General features: G+C 35.3%; 1 protein-coding gene across 4 annotated transcripts; it reads right to left on the bottom strand.

The window, feature by feature from the left end:
• Positions 1-24: 24 nt before the first annotated feature.
• On the bottom strand, positions 25-17,125 carry LOC147403535 (histone-lysine N-methyltransferase SUVR5-like). 4 transcript variants are annotated; one of them, XM_086439137.1, is made up of 12 exons: positions 16,768-17,122; positions 12,829-13,314; positions 12,117-12,419; positions 11,920-12,030; positions 9,422-9,532; positions 5,765-8,476; positions 5,173-5,334; positions 4,359-4,475; positions 4,081-4,184; positions 3,862-3,996; positions 926-1,013; positions 25-560 (listed from the first exon to the last, which is right to left on the bottom strand). In XM_086439137.1, exons 2-12 carry the CDS (start codon positions 13,261-13,263, stop codon positions 456-458), a joined length of 4,383 nt encoding a protein of 1,460 aa, XP_086295263.1. In that variant the 5' UTR covers positions 13,264-13,314; positions 16,768-17,122; the 3' UTR covers positions 25-455. The 4 variants fall into 4 exon arrangements, 3 of the variants coding, with proteins under 3 accessions (XP_086295263.1, XP_086295264.1, XP_086295265.1); XM_086439138.1 differs by lacking the exon at positions 16,768-17,122 and adding an exon at positions 14,545-16,735; XM_086439139.1 differs by lacking the exon at positions 16,768-17,122 and adding an exon at positions 16,331-16,735.
• Positions 17,126-20,326: the final 3,201 nt, after the last annotated feature.

Genomic DNA, 20,326 nt, shown 5'->3' with positions numbered 1-20,326 from the left:
GTTCTAAGTTACTCCATAAAAATCTCTCTGGAAAAAGATATATTATTAAAATTAAATCTATGTTGAAGGAGACTTCGTTTTGGGTTCAAGCATCTATATTTTATCCAAAAACCAAAAACCGAAAAAAAAAGGCGATTCTAAGGGGATGGGTGAGGCAGGCTTCCCATATTGGAAAACAAAGGCAAAGTCACCCACATTAATTAAACAGACCATCTAAGCTATTTATAAAATCCTAAAGCACTTCTGGACAGAATTAGTGACAAATATTGCCAAATGAAACACACCAGCTTTTCAGTTTAATAAGGTGGTTATGGGATAATAGTCTGTTGGGTAGGAAAACTCAGATGATTCAGCCTCTCTCAGTATATGCCCAATTTACTATTAATACCGACTACTCCATGAACGAAATGGATGACTTCAATGTGCTTCAGTGTGTCGTGGGGTGAACTTGGATTTCAAGGTAGACGACCCCTGCAGTTGGGAGCTCCACAATGACAATGGCATCCTCCTGATTGTATCTTGTTGCTGTAGTCATATGCCAGTTCTTCGCCTTCACCGATCTGATCATACAAGTCAGCACGTTAGCACAGGATTTTTTAGCTAAATCAAAGAATAATCGTTTCAATAAAGGGAAAAAATGGCCTTAATCGTTTAGACAACTAAATCAGATACTTCTAATAGGTTGTAGGATAGATGATCCAAGAAGACATGAGTGGGTATAATTTCTTCTACCAAATCTAAATTTTAATGCAGATAGACCAAAATATCCTAATGTGGAATAGAACACCCATGTGCTTCTGAGCCATGTTTCCTAAAATTCAAAGAAATAAAGTAACCATTTATAACAGTTTCTTAGCGGGTCAATAATCAATATCTTGAAGAAATAAAGTCAATTAGTATTCCAATAGGGAGAAGAGTAACTTACATCACGATTCGCATAAAGACCAATATGTGCAAGCTGGCAATCCATGCTCTCCATTAGAACTTGATAGCTAACGAGGTTGGGTGAGCAACTGCACCAACAGAGAAACTCAAAAGACTAAACAAAAAAACATTCATTTACGTCCAAAGCAGATATGGAAACAAATCTGAAGGAAGAAAAAATCTAGGGCAAGATTCTTGTCATGACTTAAAAAAACAAATTTCTAATGCTATACCATATTTATTTTGGATGAAACAAAGCAATTGGCTTTGAAGTTTGGAAAGAAACCTAGAGGCAGATGGTTAGGAACCTTTTGAACATCCAATTCCTTTTGGGTGGCAGGTGGCCCACTTAATGGTTCACATTGATTCATAAGGGGAATATGTGATCAGATGAAAGAAATTGTTTAGTAGTTTGGAAAGTAATTAAGAGACTGATAGTTAGGAACCATTGGATGCTCAGTTCCTTCTAGGTGGTAGGTGGCCCATTGAATGGTTCGAATTGATTCATAAGGAACATGTGTACATAGGAGTTGTACCAACAATCGAGGTATTAAACTTATAAACCTACACTATAGAACTGCAGGAAAGAGTAATTCGACAAAGATTAAGACAAAAGGCAAATATATATATATATATATATATATATATATATATATATATTATATATATATATATGAGAAACAATTTGATTTTATTCCAAGTAGATTCAACCACCAAGGCGATCTTTCCACTTAAAAAAAATAACAGAGAAGATTAGGGACAAGCGGAAGGATTCTTGAATGGATATGACGAATGATGGAGAAGACCTAGAGAATGCATCTAACAAAGTACCAAGAGACTTAATTTGGGGACTACTAGAAAAAGGAGTCTTGAATGGATATATTGCCATAATTAAGAATATGAACAAGAATCTTGAGTAATGTGATTATTGATTTACTTATTTGCAAATAATATTATTGAATAAGCATTAATTATGTTCAAATATTTTTAAATAAAGTACAATAATTTAATTGAAAATTATATATAATAAGAAGAAATTGATATTAATTATAAGTAAATAAGAAAGAAAAAAATCAAAATAGGGTCTAATTAAAAATAAAACATTAGGTAGGATTTAGGGTTTAGGGGGGGTGTAAGATTTGAGGCGGTGGTAGTTTTGGGGTGATAGGTGGACCCCACCACTTCATAAGAAAGAAAAAATGAAAAAGGGTTTCAGACTCATTCGTTCCAAAAGCAACAAAGAAAGAAGGAAAAGAAGAAAGAGGGGAAGGAAAAGGAGAAAAGAGGAAACAGGAGAAAGAAGAAGAAATAGAAAAGGAGATGAAAGAAAGAGAGAGAGTAAAAACATGAGAAAAAAAAGAAGGGGTTTTTTTTGCCAAAAATTCATACGTTTGACGTCGACTATCCTCGATTGATTGGGGATTTTCAAATTAGGTAAGTAGTTTGTCAAATTTTAATAGGATTTGATTTCCTAGACTAAATAAGAAATTTTATAAAGAGAAAGACATTTGTGGGCTATTCTTCCTTCGGCCATTGCTTGGGGTCTTTGAAAAGAGAGAAACGATAGGGTGTTCCAGGGCAAGGAAAGTACCTCTCATGCTTTGACCATGGAGATTTTGGGCTTTCTTTACTTTTGGTCAGAGTTGAACAAGGATTTCTTGGAATCTTTCGAGGATTTTGTGCTCAAATGGGATTCTCTTTGTGATGTGTAACTCTCTTTGGGGTGTGGCTGTTCTACATTTTATATTTACTTTTGTCTTTTATAGTTCTCTTCTTTTTTGGGGCTATCTCAGCCTCCTTTGCTTTGTACTTTTCCTCATTTTTATTTACAAAAAAAATTAAATAATTTGTAATTAAGTTGATAATTAGGAAAATTTTATTTTTTTGCTACTAGTTATTTGAAACTTTGAATATGAATTACTAGGATTTTTTTGCTATTTTAGTTATTAATTGAGAAGTGCTTTTAAGTCATCTTCAAGATTTGACACGTAAATTTGTGGATAAAGATAAAGTTTTGAAGAATAGACATTTCCATAATATGTAATGTGTTAAAATGTGAATCTTAATTTGATGCCGCAAGGCAATTTCAGTTGTGATACACATTGTAAATTTTGATTTTTATATAATTTATGTGAAAAGAATACCATAAGGGTGTGATGGAGTTCCCTTGGGTGCAAAACCCTGAACTAAGACCTACTATTGGCCAGGTGGTTATGTGTTTGTGGTCTCTACTAGTTTGAGCGTAGTGTTGGCTTTTATTTGGACCAATAGAAATGGCGCTCTGGTATTCAGTGCCACTTTCGTTTAGCTATATATAGTTTGGACATCTATAGGAGTGTTCAGTTACTTTGATCAATTTTTTTTCTGGAGATCAACTTTCAATTTGTATATAAATGTGAATTTGAATTTCAAATGCATTCTTATGAGTTTAGCCGTTAATATATATCTGAAAATATCAATGTGATTTGAAATGAGAAAATTTTAATTTAGGTTTTTGATTCTACAGTTTGATTTGATTTTAAAACAGAACTTGTAACTTGAAACTATGAGTACTAAGATATGAATATTCAGAAATATATTGCCAATTTTTTTCAGCGTAAACATTTCGTATTTTATCGAATTTTGGTACCTATTAAAATGTGATCAATTAATTACTGGGCTTGTAAGTTCATACTGTTATTTTAATCCAAATTGTAGAGTAGTTGGCTTGTGGGACTTGTGAAGTGGAAGTCTTTTTTTCAGATAGAGGATCTGAGTAGACTTTTGGAGTTTTTGAGGTATTCTAGTCATAGAGCCATGTTTTTGTGTAATATGTAAAGCTTGAATCTAGTTTGGGATAGTGTAGTCGTATATAGGATCATTTGTAGATGTTGTAGTCGTATATAATCACCTTGGTAAGGATATTATCAACTGCACTGCCTAAAAAATCATCCTTACCTGTGATTGATGAACCGAGAGACATTCCCATATCTTGTGCCATCAATCATATATCGGACTACTTCAGTTTGTTCACTCGTATCATTAATAACGGGATCGATTCCATACAAATAGGCACATCCTTCATTGTAATGCCTGAAATTTCAGAGGATCCCATTCAGAATAAGCATAAAATTCTATTAACAGAAGAGGACTGAACATACTGAAAGCCAAACCCACCTTAAGCCCCTCTTGTTCGCCTCTAGCTCATTCAAAACCTCCCCTATGTACTCACAAACAAATGTCCCACGTGAAATTGCTTCACAAGTTCTGACAGCCCAACCCTGTGAACCAACAAGCAGATATATTAATCTAGGATTCCCGAACAACCATGAAATTTTTTTATTGGTTCAGGTGGAAAAAAAGTGGGATTTTGGACCAGTCTCATATTACAACACAGACTTTACCACCTTACTGAGGCGGCACCTTCAAAGACCATGATCTTTGGAAACTATTACCTTCTTCTCAGTTTTGAAAATCTCTAATTTGGCCTGCACCCCATTCTGCAAAACCCTATTCTGACAACTTCTGTCACATCTACACCTGGAGTTGCACTCGTAGACAAGGTAACCCTCCTGCATAGTTCAATACCACAAGCTAAGTTCTACAAGCAAATAACAACCTTCCCTTACTGAAAGAAGTGAAGTTCCTATATCCCAAAGAAGAGAAATGACGGCACCAGCACGGGACCAGAAGAAAAGGCCCACTTGCATTTTACATATCAGAACCCAACATTTGATCGGTCATCTAAAAGATTCCTTAGACCAAGGTTGACCTGATTGGATGATATAATCATTCCAACTATAGCGTTCTTTTTGGGTGTTCAAAACAATTTGGGGTTAAAGGGAGTAGAAGAGGAAGATAATAAAGTTGGAGGGGTATAATTAAATGAAGAGGAAAGGCAATAATATAAAGTTGAAGAGGTATTCTTGGAAAAGAAGGGGTAAAAGAGGAAAGGCAAAAAAGTTGGAGGGGTATTCTTAGAAAGGGGGAGAAGAGAAAAAACAATAAAGTTGAAATTTCTCAAAATTCATGGTGAGTCTTCTTCCCTCAGTAATGCAAGTTTTTCTCATTCAAGAAAAGATAAATGACCAAGAAAACTTCTTGGCTCCAACCAAATGGAAAAAAAAAAAGGGAAAGATTAAAAGTTCCCGTAACATAGGTTGCATCCAAAAAAATAAATTCAAATTTATCTCATCCGTAGAGAAAATTTCCAAAACTTAGACAAATGCGTGATCAACAGAGGTTCACAGTGAAAGGGTATCGCATTACCTCCAAGATCATTCTGCCATTTTCATCATACGGAAATTTACCAAGCATTGGTCTACCATAAATATCCTTTGCATTTTCGAAGTCGTTGTCAAAGAGGTAGACATGATCACAAGCTTCTGGAGAACAGGTTGGATGTGGGCAAGCACACCCCAATTGCATACTCTGCAACAACAACAAAAAAAAAACCCACTCACAAGGTGTATTCAATCGATTATATAGATATATAGAGAGGCATCTACGTATATTCAAGCCACATGCAAGGATCTCAAGCCCATACAATGGGTATCACCGAGGAGATCTCATTGGAAAAATATTGCCTCGATCACATGATTCATGATTATAATCTCCATATATTAGTTTCAATTTATACGTCATTGGTTAAACATTGGAAATGCCATATATTACTTTTTAATTAATAATACTATTCTATTTTGGAGACAATATTTATATTTTAATACTAGAATACAATCACAACAGATACAATGGTGTGTGACTGTACGGTAACCTTAAGAATACACATGTCCAATACCTCATATCTATATCCAACACTGACGCATATCGGTATCAAGTTGTATAACAAGAGAACAAATACCTGTATGTCACGACCAAGGGATGGATCAAGCAACCGCTTTCTGACATACGAGAAGTCCATCCATGGCATGGGACTAACGGTTCTTTCACCATTGGATGCTTCATTTGTAACACCATGGAGGGATCCTATAAGATCGCCATCCACCACACACGCTACCGGAACTGATTCCCTTCCAACACTTACATCTTCAAACAAGACTACTTTTATCGAAGGATTCAGTTTGATATGCTGTGATTCGATTATATAGTGGCATTCATCCATTTCCAACTCCTCATCACTCATAGGATCTGCTGATGTTGCCGATTTCAGTTCCACAAACCCACTTGGGAGAGGTGTCAAGGGAGACAAAATATGGGGGTCTTCGAGAGGTTTACATCCTTTGGGACAGATAAACCCTTCTTGGTGCCAATCCACTTGAATATTGAGCTCACTACAAAGTTTAGCTGCCTTGAGGTACAGACGTTCCGGCAATAATCCAAATTGCTTCTCCAGTACAGCTTGGATGTTGATCTTGCAACAAGTAGAGCGAGCAACAGAAAGAATGTCAAGGTTACTTGGCCGAGGTTTTGCTCTTTGAATCTCAGAAAACAAGATCTTCGCAACAGCAGAACATTCAGAGTCCGCCAATCTACCAAGACCCACCATTTCGGTTACCTGAGTCTCTACTCTAACCCCACCAGTGTCAACCAAGCTTGATTCTTGAAAGCGTTTCCTCATTCTCATATTACCCCGGTTCCTGATCCTATATGAAGCCCCTCCAAGACCATTTTTTGAAAATCTTCGACGGTCGAGTCTGTTTGACTTTAACTTGTAAGAATTAAGGTAAGACCCTCTCTTTTGGGAAATGTTGCTGATTGAATTAGGACCCATATGAGCAGATTGATGGTGGCGACCAAGATCCGGTAAGAGATCAAATTTCAACCCACAAAACCTACAAATGAACCTCCGGGATACATCTTTACTCCCGGAATTATTCTCTGGGGCATAATTATTACCAAGCTCGAGCTGTTGAACCACAGTTGGCAACTTGAAATCCTTGGAGTGAACTGAAACAACATGCAACCAAAACTGTTCTGCATTGTTGAAATGGCAAGCACATGGTATACACTGGAATAGTATGCACTGTTTGAGGAATTGTACCTCGTGTCTCTCTGTCACATGGGTCCCAAGAACCTTCTTGTTAGTAAACGAATCCAGGCAGATGGCACACGCGTACCCTCTAAACAACAATTGTGCTTCCTTTTTGTGGACATCTATCCAATGAGTGCCGAGCACTTGTTCATCAGAGAATGTCCCCGAACAAAGCTTGCATTTAACGGGCTTATGAGTGTTATGGCTGCTCTGGTGGGAAGCCGGTGCAGGCACTGATAGTTCCGCATGAGGAACTATATCAAAGTCCCAAAGCTTCATTAGCTTGTCTTTTTCACGGAAAACCAGCTTCATTAGGCATTCCCCAACACATAAATCTTTAGAAGCCTCAGATAAAAACCATTGGAGTTGGGTTTCTTTAGGAACCGGGTTTCGGAGGGATAGGGCATTTTTCATGAACGAATGAAGAAGCATGCATGCTCGATGCAAATGCAACTTTTGCTCATGCGACTTGCAATTCCTCAAAAGATCAATGAACACTTCTTTTGATATAATCCTACTTTTACCATTCCTTGCCCGTTTAAGAAAGCTTGGAAGGTGTTTCTCACAGTATAATGTGTGAAGTTTTGCACGGTCTTGGCATGGATCATCGGTATTCTGGTGGCATAAACCTATGCAGTGAAGAAACTCTGCACTATTTACCAAGCTGTGTCCTCCATCCAAGGTTTTTTCCTCCATAACAGATATTGATTTCTCTTGGACAGGATTTTGAACTTCTCCTATTAAGATTATTTCTTTGCAAGGTGAAGTTTCTGTGGTAGAAATCATCTCATTGTGATTTCTTTTATGGGTATTCCCCGGTGAACTTGATAGCTTTTCAATATCCATTAAATACTGGCCGTTTTGACGTCTATGCTTTTTGCAAAATGTGTATCCATATAGTGACCTATGCTTACATTTAGTACCATGAGTTGTGGTTCCTTCACACATTGGAGCATCAAAATGGGGTGTTTGTTCCATCTTCACGGTTTTACCAAGCGAACGAACTGCCAAATGCACACAACAGAAAACATCACCCTCGTTTGCACACCTTACACATTGCCTTCCTTTAGCCTCAACAAAAGCCATACATTGTCGGTTCTTATTCGTCGGGTCCAAAGGTTTCATACCATTTCCTCCATCTATGGGTGTCTCTTCTAATTGTGTGGTTTGGAGGGACACGTTATTTCCCGCTTCAACAACAATTCCATCCCATCTGTCTATACTAGGCTCGGAAACCAATGTAATAGCATTCCCAAGTCCCGGGCTATTAAAGAATCCCGAGTCTATCTCACCGGTGTTACCTTGAGGTTGTACCTCATGTGAGTTGGGTTCCACTGGTGCAACATGTACCTCTGCACGACGGACTTCAAGTTTAGGTCGTTTCCTGATGATTTGGATACCCGAGTTCATGGAATTTTCTGTGTGTTTCTGCTCTACTATGGAAGTAGCAATGGGATGTGATATCGAGAACCATTTCATAACTTCTTGCTTCCAAGTCTTCCACTCAGAGTCCAATTCAGGCTGCACAGGATCATCCCAGAGTGCTTCGATATTGTTCCACAGAACGGAGGTAACTAATTCCTGGGAAAGCCAAGAAATCCATCAAGTTATCTGAGAGTTTGAAGTACAAAATACAAGGTTTCATAGAAGAAAAATCAACATCATGCAATATCCCAAGTCAGGATAGTAGTGGTGGGATTGTAAGTGAGTTTGCCACCCCCGCCCCTTATGTTTTTTTTCTGGTTTGGTTCTTGCCTTAACCCCGATAATTTTCAAAATAAAAAAGGACTAGGAAAGAAAAATAGCAATCATCGTATTGACTCATTTCATAGTGACCAAAATCTGCAATTTTTCATTAATCATGATTTATTTTTTTTTTTTTTTAAATTGGGAAGTTTTTGAAAAAAAATCTTTGATTTTCAAAAAATCACAATTAATTGTGATTTAATCGATTATTTTTTTGGAAGAAATCACAGATTATTTTTATTTTTTGAATTTTTAAGAGTTATTTTATCTTTTAATGTATGAAATACATTTTTTTTTTACATTTTTTATAGTTAAGAAAATTATTTTCCTTTTTCATTTTTCCGATGTTTTCCCAACTTTATTGATCTTTCACCGAATTTTTCCGAACCTTTCTCTTGCCGAAATATTCCTGAACCCAACTTTGTCACTATTGTTCATTTCGTTATTGGATATCAAGGTTTAGCACTTATATAATTCTGTTCATTTTAAGGCTACGGAAGGTCATGTGGCACACAGTTTCTAAGTGCCAACTTAGCTAAGTCGTAAGACATGTGGAAAGTTGTTGTCACATCCTAGGTTCAAACCCCCTTGAACCCAATTTCATTTGCTAACCACTAATCTTATACCTATCAAAGAGAGAGAGAGAGAGACTGATATAATTTTCCTTGGGCTATCTTTATGTAGAAATCTAAAAGCACAAGTAAAATAGTATTTTGCATCAGCACATCAACTCGAGAACTATTTTAGTATGACTATGCAGGAAAATTGGATGAGTAGCACCTCCTTCAGCATTTCAACAGATTCAGCACTCTGTGCATTCTGACAGTGGTTTGCCCAAGAGTCAAAAGAATGTTGTAGCCAATCAGGATCTACATAGCGTTGCAATATCATCTGCAAGGAAAGAAGTAGCATTACTTCGAAATTAATACAAAAGCAAAAAAATTCAGTGTGGGAAGAAAATATGTGCATAAATGATAGAAATTCAAGAGAGATTCTATTGCCACACCAATTTTTGCTAGCACCACCCCAATTCAAATGCAAATCACCAAAGAATTAGCACACTCTTGGGGTGGCATTAGCAAAAAATTGGGGTGGCAACAGAAGCTATCATCTTTAATTATATTGAGTAATATCGTAAAAGTTGCCAAAGATAGACATACGAAATTGACATATTTTTTTGACTCACACAATGTGTGAATTAATCATTAGCTGATAATAACACGATAAAATGGAGGTGCAAAGATCATTGAAGATAATCAAAGGAGAAGAGTGCCATAATTTACCTAGACTCCTACTCAAATAGGAAGGCATTCACAATCGAGAGAAGAAGGAATCAAGAATAGCCCCAAAAAGATTGGGGGGGTCTGATGAATGCTATTGAAAGAGCAAGAAGCAATGGAAAGGGCCCTTTGGAGATTTGGTAGTGGCACACCGCATTAGATAGCGAAGTAGAGGGAGTACCCTTGATTTTGGCAGCTAAGAAGTGCAAATGAAATGGCAAACACTTTAGCAAGGAATGGTTTAAAGAGAAGTTAATAGTAAACAGCGAATTACCTTCCCTATAAGTATACTATGACACATACACACTTACCTAAAAACAGATTGGCTGCAAACCATCAAGAATGTCCTGGGATACTTTTTAAATGATGGGTGAATCAAATCTCTCTTGACATTCCATGAGATTTGAGATTGATATACATACTTATTTCATATATTTTTTTTCCCTTTCTCCTTAAGAATAACTTATTATAAGGGTAGTTTGGTCACACACTATCAATTTTCTTCTCCACTGTTTTTGTTCATTCCTAAATATTTAATCTAATCCTATACCATTTGTTAACTCTTTTTTTCTTTTTGCATGCATTTACCTCCTCATGAAACTCTCGTTAATCTCTTAAATCATTCAATGCCAAGGTTGCTAACCTAGTGCAATTTACATGCTAGCAGCCTTACTCAAATTTAGTAGATTTTACCAAAACTTAATTTTCACTTTAAAAGCTAAGCCCCCAAAATCAGCACATTATTTCCCTTTATTTAAAGCTTAAATAATTGTTAAATCTTTATCTTTTGGCCAAGAAAACAATATGAATCTTCCTCAAAATCAAATTGCAATCTAATTTCAGTTTTTTATTAAAAATTCAATCTCCCTACTCATGCAAAGTTAAATCCAAATTCCCACACTTTCTTGCGAAAATGTTTCTCTTTCAACCCAAAAAAAAGATCTAATCTTTCTTTGTACAAATCATTGCCAACCAAAGGGTTCTCATCATTCACTTTTTCCCTCCTACATCAGCGCTTGATCCTTTAATTGTGTCCTTTTTGTGACTCTTCCCAGTTTAGTAAAATCAAATGGCAATCTAATTTAAGTTTTTAGTAAAATTCAATTTCTTATGCAAAGCCAAATCCAAATCCAAATTGCCACATATTCTTTCCTTTTAGCAACAGAAGTTAATCACTTGTCCAAATGCTTATCTTTCAACCAATAAAAAAATCAATCTAGTCTTCCTTCGTACAACTCAATGCCACCCAAAGGACTCTCGTCATGCCCTTCCCCCTACATCCGCTCTTGGCCCTTAATCTATGTCCTTCCTTGACTCTCATCTCCTCCCACACAAAACTATGGACCACACCACTTATTTTCTTTCTCAAAAGCATTTATATTTCAATGAAAGCCACACTGTGAGGAAAACTAATATTCCAACTTCCTACAATGGCATGCCATGGCTAAGAACTATTGGTCATACAAAGGACAATGTCAACTGATTAGGGATAAACAACATACCAATAGAAAAAAGGAGATGAAAAGACATGAACAAATGTATATCACTATTTTATGACTATTTAAGACCAAAAGGCAAGGTCGGCCACGGACCAATCCGTTGCAGAAAATGGAGGGTGACAATATGGAATATGAAGGACCCATTCACAGGAGCGGACCTACATTTTCGAAGCAGGGAAACAAAACCTGGCTATTGAGATCTTGAGAAGGTTTTGAAGTTAAATTGAGATATAATCAAAGATTGAGAATAAATTTGGGAAGCAATTAGAATTTGCAACATACACGGGTCGAAAATAGAGAGACTTTGAAGGGAGGGAGGATAAAGTCTACATAAGGAACGTGAGAATAGGAATAAAGACCACCCGGTCTTTCAAGGGTTAATTGATTAATTTCACAAGGATTTAAGATGTTATATCAGTAAATAAATGGGTCAAAAGACTTAATACTCCTCAAAGAAAACATCCTTATTTTCTAGTTAAAATCAAGGTCAGGGATTTACACTTTGAAGCTTTAGAAGCATCCTTCCAAGATCCGAATAATGTTTGCAGCAGGAAGCCTCCATAGCAAATTCCTTCCATGCCTCCACTTTCCGAGCACTCTCAACTACAGCCTATTCAAGATGGATGGAACCCCAAGTAAGAAAACATCTGATAAGAACAAATAAAAGAAAGAAATGGAAACCAAAAAAATGAGTACCTCATTATGTAATTGATCAATGAGATTCACCATGCCAACAGCAAGCTTTTGCATGATAAAGCGACGGGGAAGGCTTAAATCTTTTACCTTTTTTAACCCTCGATAATGTGTTCTATGCGCAATAGGCTCTGGGAATTCATGTATTGGACGGACAAGAAGTGTATCTGCCCAAGAATAATTCCTTGTTTGGGGAAAAAATACTACAAAATACTTCTTCCGTTCATGAGTAGGCCTCGCTTTCAAAGTTGATAGTGGACAGTCAGCCCTTGCACATCGGATACCTGCCTGCCATTTTCCTCTCCACTATACTTGGTAAAAAAAATGAAGAAACATGGTCAATAGAAGGAAGGCATAATTTTAGCTTTCATAGCAGATTGATATATTAAAATAACATCCAACTATAAGCAGATCGATTGCACAATAACTAGGTACGACCATACTAAGTCCGACATGTTTTTAAGATTAAAAAAATTGTTTGGTTGACAAACCGAATTGTTCAGTTTGCCGAACTGATGCAGTCCTGCACCACAAACCCAATCAAAATTCAGTGGGTTCATGGTTCGCTTGATTTTATGAATCTAGTACAAACCATATCGCGAACTGGTTCAGTTTGTACCGGTTCGTGGTTCGGACTAGTACAAATGAATTGGGTAACATAGCACCAGAATAAACTATACCGTGTGATTATCAATAGAAAAACAGCATTAGATACCTTCACCCACATTGCCACGGCCTCATCTTGCTCTGACCACTCGGCTTCTGGGAGACAAGACTCTCCATCCCAATTGTTATTTGGCAGCTCACCTTCAATCTTATCCACATTTGCATACAAGCTCTGGGAGGCCATGCAAGGTTCACTATTTTCCTTTTGAGAATCATGGAAGTAACATGGCAACTCTAGCCCCTGTACCTTATCTAAAGAAGGTGATCCATCTACTCTCCCTTGATCTTCACCCAGTCTATCTTTCTGAGGCCATTCTGCATTTACCACAAAGTTATCCACTTTATGTGCAACGTCTGATATTTGAACCTGTCCATGTTCAAGGCAATTGGGTTCTCCACTATAGACAAGATTTGTTCCGGAACTCTCTTGTGCACAATCAGATTCTCCGACACATTGGACATCCGAACATGAAAGTACTTCCATAACTCTACATTAAGATTTTCATGTCCAAATCTCCTCCTTGGTCACACAAATCTACACCCAATCGAATAACTAGATCAAATATAAATAAGAAAATGTAGATGATATACCGATCAAGATAAAAAACAGGTTTCAAATATATTTCCCTTGAACTGGTTTAAAAAAGTTCACTAGAGTGAAAATTGCGAACACTAACACTCAAACAAAATTACCTAAGAAACAACATTCAGCCTCCTGACTCATCTTAGATCTATAGAAAATTTGTATCAAAACCAATGTTATCTTCCCCTAATATAGATGGAGTTCATAAAGTACATTTAGAAATGTAAGGAAAGAGTTGCTATATAGATGTCATGGTTTCAATCAAGGCTTAACCACCAATTATGAAGTGCAGAAAAGACAGCAGGTTTTAGATGAATAAGACCTAGCTACATGGAACAAGTTAAGTGGTTCTGACAAAACAAAGAACTATCAAAAGTGGTGTCTAATATAGTGGGAATTGGAAGTCTGATCACCAATGATCCAGTTCTAACATGTTGAATAAATCGCCAACCCAAGAACCATGCTAGGATGGAATTAAGGAGGGAAACTCTATCACGTAAAATTATTGTCTAATAGACCATTTAAGGTTCATATGGAATGGAATTCCTTAATTTTTTGAATTTCCCCATCATTACCTATGAAAATAAAAAACAAAAAATATCCAATAGATATCAGAATGATCAACGTAGAGGTATACTCAAGTCAAAACAATAAAGGAAGAAATCACACCCAATACGAGTGTCATACACATGACCTCACAAAACAGGCTCAAAACCCACCATCCATTGAGTCCCTCCTAAGATATTGGACAACCCTAAGCCTCTAAATAACACATTCTCTTGGAGGATCGAAAAAATAATAAAGCAAGTGGCATGGGTGAAAAACTATGTCTCAAAATGGTCGAGATAACTTGTCTAGGACAATTTGGACCAAGATCTTCTACATATGAACCACCAAATGGATTATCCAACTGCACTCTCACATGTCATGATGACAACATAAATCCTTTGGTTCATTCCTTATTCTCAACTCTTAAGGCTGGCCCAAATACGAATGTATGCATGTATATAGGCATCTATGGATGTGTGCGTATATAAATATATCGTGTGTGCATGTATGTAGAAGTATTTTGACCAATAATACAATATGCAAAAATAGGACATATATATATGTGTGTGTGTGTGTGTGTGTGTGTAAAATGCATCAATGAACAAAGAGTTGAAAAGAAAATTAGTATGTTACCTGTAATACAAATATAAAGGTTCGCTTGATGTGTTGTAGCAATGTCATTAACCATATTTTCGATGCATACTATATAAGTTGGTTATCGACGCGCCGATTGATGTGATAACTCAAACAAATATGAAACCAAAGTACCTTATTATCCGAGCATGACTTACACCAGGCAAATATTGGGAGGGAGTATCATTTGCTAGATGGAAAAAGTTAGATTGGGATGGATTACGGATGGATGGACCGTCTTATAATGTGATGTCTTACTTTAGGTTTGCGGAGTATGTTGTATCGTTTTGCTCCATGGTATTACAATTTCGTTTTGAGTAATTATGTTTATTAGTGGATAATCAGCCGACTGAGATTTTTTTATTTTTTTTAAATAGGAAAGTGGGATGTGTGGTTAATAGTTTAGCAGTTTAAAGTTTCCAAGTGTTGATACTTGCAATGTTTTTCTTTTTTATTCCCTTTTTTATGAAGAGAGAGGGTGCTTTATCGCCCATATGCATCGGTGATATAAATGCAACGAATAGTGATAATCTAAAACACTAGTCTAATTAATCCCAACTGTAAATTCAATTATCTGAATTAAGTGCTAACATATGCATTAAACTTGGAATGGAAACTAAATGACAAGTTTTCCACAGCTTGAAGACTCAAATGCTGCAATATAAAACGGTGATATAATCCAAACTATTGAAAATATAACTTCATATTTGTGCATTCCATCTCAAACGAGAAGCAGGAAATCTACCCATGTAATTTTCCATATAAAGTAAGGAAAAATCTTTTTTTTTAATTAGTTCTATAAGTAAATATACAAATTTGGGCTCGGACCGATAGCTCAGGTGGTTTGACATATTCCCATGCTACTTTGAGGTTGTAGGTTCAAGTCTAGTTTATCCATATATAAAAAAAGAAAAATAAATATACAAATTTAGTTAATCCAAGATCTTTGGCATATGGCTTCAATGATGATGAAGAACTAAATATACAAATATCTTCCTCTATTATAAAACCATTCATGGTGAATCCCCCGATCACCTTAAAAGTTATGAAGCTTTGAAACATTTGTTTATGCTTTAGAATACTAGATTAAAAGCAATGGCGGTTATACAGTTAGTAGTTATCTATCAAGAATAGATAAAAGATTTAATAGTTAGAAGTCTCGTAACTGTTATCATACAAATGCTATTATATCTATCAATTATTGAACTACGACAGTTTTATACGTATTAATTGTGACATGAATAGAATGGAGACTTTCTCTATCCGAATCTAAATTGAATCCACAGATACTACAATGCAACCTATGAAGGAGTTCGAGGTCATTTTCCATGATACATAATGTTTTGAAAGATTTACACACTTGAACCATGTCCATGTTTGAACTTAATCATACCATCTTGAACAAAGACATCCTCCTACGTCAAAAGAAAACGCGAGGAAAAAAAAAATGCGTTAATAATTGGCTGGCACTATCAAGATATAACGATAAAACTGACATTAACATCAAACTCGTCGTCGTAGTACCCAAATAAGTCATTGATTGAAATCTTTGAGTTCATTGAACTAACTTGATAAACATACTTATGTAATGCCACATTTTCCTGAACCATAAAATCAAAAAAATTTGCCCTACCCTCAAATAGTCAAACTATCCAACATAAAATAATAAAAACATACATAGAATGAATCCTCGGCCTTCATTACATGCATATTAGTCATTCTCAAATCTCAACCTCTCCTAAACTATAAAAAATTAAAAGATCCAATCATTTATAGATGAACCCACCACTATTTTTCAACGATCCATTACTCAGAAGAGAGCATGTAACCTATAAATTGCGATCATCACATCTAAAATCCCTAATCAGAAATACCCAAATCAAAAAGTCCAAAAATCCATGGAAAAAAACCACATGAATCACAATCAAGAAAGCAAACAGACATATATCATCAGCCACTAAAGAATGTAACGTCAACCCATTAAGGGTGGGCGAAAAAAAAAGGTGGGTCTAAAACCAAAATCCATGACCATGAAAACCCATGTACCAGAACCCAATCAGAAACCTAAAAAAATGTTAAATTAGATGAACCAATCAAAGAATGGTTTTCTCCCTTCTTTTAAAGGAGACAGGGCACGAACATGACTCTACAAAGGTTGCATTGACACACATAAGCACACATAGAGTATGTTCTAGTAAAGATGTAGAAATTGGGGTAATGTACCTTTAAATATGTGGAGAAGATAGATCTTTAGGTTGAAGATCGTCTATTTTCATGGTTGTTGGAGGGGTGATTTGGGGCCTTTTTAACACTAGTGAGAGATGGTACAATTGGTCTACCAGTTTTTTTTCATGTGTACATGAAATAGAAAAAAGGGATATCGATAAGGAAGGAGAGGGGTCTATGGCTTGGTTGGGGGTACGATACGAGAGACTCTAGAGAAGATTGTGGTTCATGTTATTGTGTTGTTAGAAGAATTGGGGATCTAGAATTCCAGGTGAACTGTTTCCTTTTTGTATAGACTGGGTCTCTACCCTTTGTTTATTTTCTTGGGTTTCAGAACTTTTAGGTCATGGGGGGGTGGTGTGGGGCGATGAATCTAGGAGTTTTTAGACAACTTGGCCAAACCACTAAAAAAATGTATAAATGGCTGCGTTAATTACCCCCTCTTTAGCGAAAATGGAAAGTGAGGAAAAATTATTGTATACTTCCTTATTTGATCTTCGAGAGAGTGAATGTGACTGGGACTCAATTATGTTGGCTCGTATTTTTTTTATTTAATTTTTTTGGCCAGGATATTTGCACCCACCATTTGTGCTCACTGCACCTACTTAAAAGCACATTTTGGATTGAAATGTGTAAAAGAAAGTGGGTGCAATAAGTATAAAGGTGGGTGTACATTGAAAGGTTTTTTTTTTTTTTCCCCCTTTTTGGATAAGCTGAAGATTACGGTACCCAATCTTTGGTAGAAAATAAAAAGTGGGTTACAAAAGAGAATAATTACAATTGAGATCACCAAGAAAAATATTTGATAATTCTCTCAAAATAAAATGGGAGTCCAAGAAGACTAGATACTCATGGAATGTAGCATTTGCTTTAGCTAAGAAATCAGCAATTTATTTACTTTCCCTCCAATAGAACTCAGAAATACAGTCGGAGATGGAATTTCACAACCAGCTAATTTGTTAAAGCATGAAAATGCATTTGTCTTGTATTTGATGGGTCCTATTTTACCATCAAAAATAAAATGATGATGAGAAGAAATGATAAAGGGTATTTATATATAAAAAAATTATGTTACGAAGTAATAGAATTTTTTTTTTCAATTTTTTTTATATGTGTAAATTGGACTTGAATACACGACCTCAAATTTACTTTGCAATGCATCAAACCAACTAAGCTATGGATTTAAGCCAAGTATACGAATTTGTTGTTAAGGAATTTCTATGCTATGCTGGTGAACCAATGACATGATGCCATGTGTATTGAAGAAAAAAAAAAAAGCAAACGTGATTGGTTGGTGGAGATAAAATCTAGGGAGAGAAAATTTCTGAACAGTTAGGAGCCCATATTTTTAGTAATTTTTAATACATGTGGCATCAAGTCATTGATTCATCAGCTTGGCACAGAAATTCCTCAACAACAAATTTATACTAATTTAACCCCAATTTTCTTTTCAAAATATTTGAGTACCATGTCAAGCTAAAAACTGCATTATAAAACATTTACTTATGCATAGAGGATGAAACAAAACTCACCATGTATAAACAAATTTAGCTTTCAATATGGAAGATTTTAATACGAGGGAGATTGTGTAATTGTGTAAATGATAATAACCAGTGTACAGACAAATTTAGCATTGATGTCAGGTATGGCTATGTGACAAGGTTATTTTATTTGACTTTTGATTGTGAATGGCTTCCTATTTGAGTAGGAATCTAGCTAGGTAATCTATGGCACTCGTTTCCTTTGATTATCAAACTTTTACGAACTTTGTGTTATTAATTTTATTGGGTTATCATCAGCTAATAATCAATTTAATTCACAAATTGTGTGAATCAGAAGAATATGTCAATTTTGTATATTTATTCGGCAACTTTTACAATATTACATAATTAAAGATTAATCAATTATGCATGCGTTTTCTTCTCACGGATAACTTTTTTTTTGCCTTGTATAGTAGTAGAGATTGACAAAGACAAAAGAACATTTGTACTGATTTTATTTACAGTCATATAGCTAAGATGGTCAAATTTTAATAGATTGATATAGAGAAATATATAATATATTGTAAATGAGTTCCCTGGGTGTGAAAAGTATTGACGAAAATAGATCAAATAATCATCTAAATTGGCACTTACTTCTGTAACTCTATTTTGTTAAGATAGTCGCATTAGACTGCTCATTTTAATGTTATATTAGCACATAAATTTTTTGTTCTCTCTTCTTATGTTCCTAAGTTGCCTAAAAATTATTTTCTTTTCCTTTTCTTCAATGAGGAGTAATCTGAACTATTCGACATTCTCAACCACTGCAAGTACATGCTTGGTTTGGGATTTCAATTGTTATACCCTGGAGGGTGTTCCGCTATAACCTATTGCACAGTGGGGCGCGATATACTCTTAAGGGCGATTATTCATCACGACTCAATCGTTTTTATCAAATTATTTTTTGTCTTGTTAGTTACATCAACACTTTTTCAACACCTTCCACAAAAGGAAAATTCCATATACAACATACACAACCATATAAAACTTGACTCGAAGTCCACAAAAGGTAATGTGCTTGTATGGTGTCCTATCATAACCTTGAAAGCTAGCTAGTGGCTCTATGTCACAATCTAGGTTGTGACATACATGGCCAAAATAGCACTCCTATGACAGTATTTATAGCATGATAAAACAAAAAACACACATAAGTAGCTCAAAATATTTGTAGACATATGCATAGTTATTTTTTGTTTCTCGATACTTATTCAAGTGAATTGTCTAAGTTGAGTTAATAGAAATCATGAATTTAGATGAACATAATTGAAGAACCATGATAGGGACTTTCTATTATGTCATCTTTGTGCTTTCTTTCTCGAAGATATCTTCAATTTTCTCATAATAGCTTCCTATCAGTGCAAGAATCATCATCAATAAAGGGTGTATATGATTATTTTCATCATTTTCTATTGAACATTTACATTTTTTTTGCATGTTTTTTAAATATGAATACTTGATAATTTGATTAATATAATCTTTCTTTAGATATTTGTGTGCTTTAGTTTTATTTTGTTATTTTAATATGTTATATGTATATAGGGGAAGACTAACGTCCATTTTGTCATATAGTGAAAAAGATAAGATATATTAGTCTTTTTACATAATAAAATGTTTATTTATTTAATTAATACTTGTCTCTTTCAAAATAAATGCTTAGGCATTTAATCTCCAGAATTAAATGTCTTGTTGCAATAAATAATTTACCAGTCAATGCAAATAAGCATTTATTGTGTTAAAGACCATCATACCCTTATTTGTTTTCGCTAAAAGATAAAATGAATAGGGGTATTATTGAAAAAATAAAGTGTTGGAGAATGCTAACGCCCCCGTGAGGTTTTAGACGTTAATATTGTCCAACACTTTTTTTTTCCTTCAATTACACCCCTTTTTGTTGTCTTTTAATGAAAAAGACAAGAGTATGTTAGTTTTTAACACAATAAGTATATTTATTATGCTATCAATAAATGAATTTATTATATTGACATTAAGGCCAAAGCATTTACTATAATAAAGAC

Source organism: Akebia trifoliata, chromosome 4, assembly GCF_017979445.1.
Source record: "Akebia trifoliata isolate Shusen 1 chromosome 4, ASM1797944v1, whole genome shotgun sequence".
NCBI classification, from domain to species: Eukaryota; Viridiplantae; Streptophyta; class Magnoliopsida; order Ranunculales; family Lardizabalaceae; genus Akebia; species Akebia trifoliata.
Note: the sequence above shows the minus strand (reverse complement) of the source record. Positions and strands in the feature narration are given on the sequence as shown.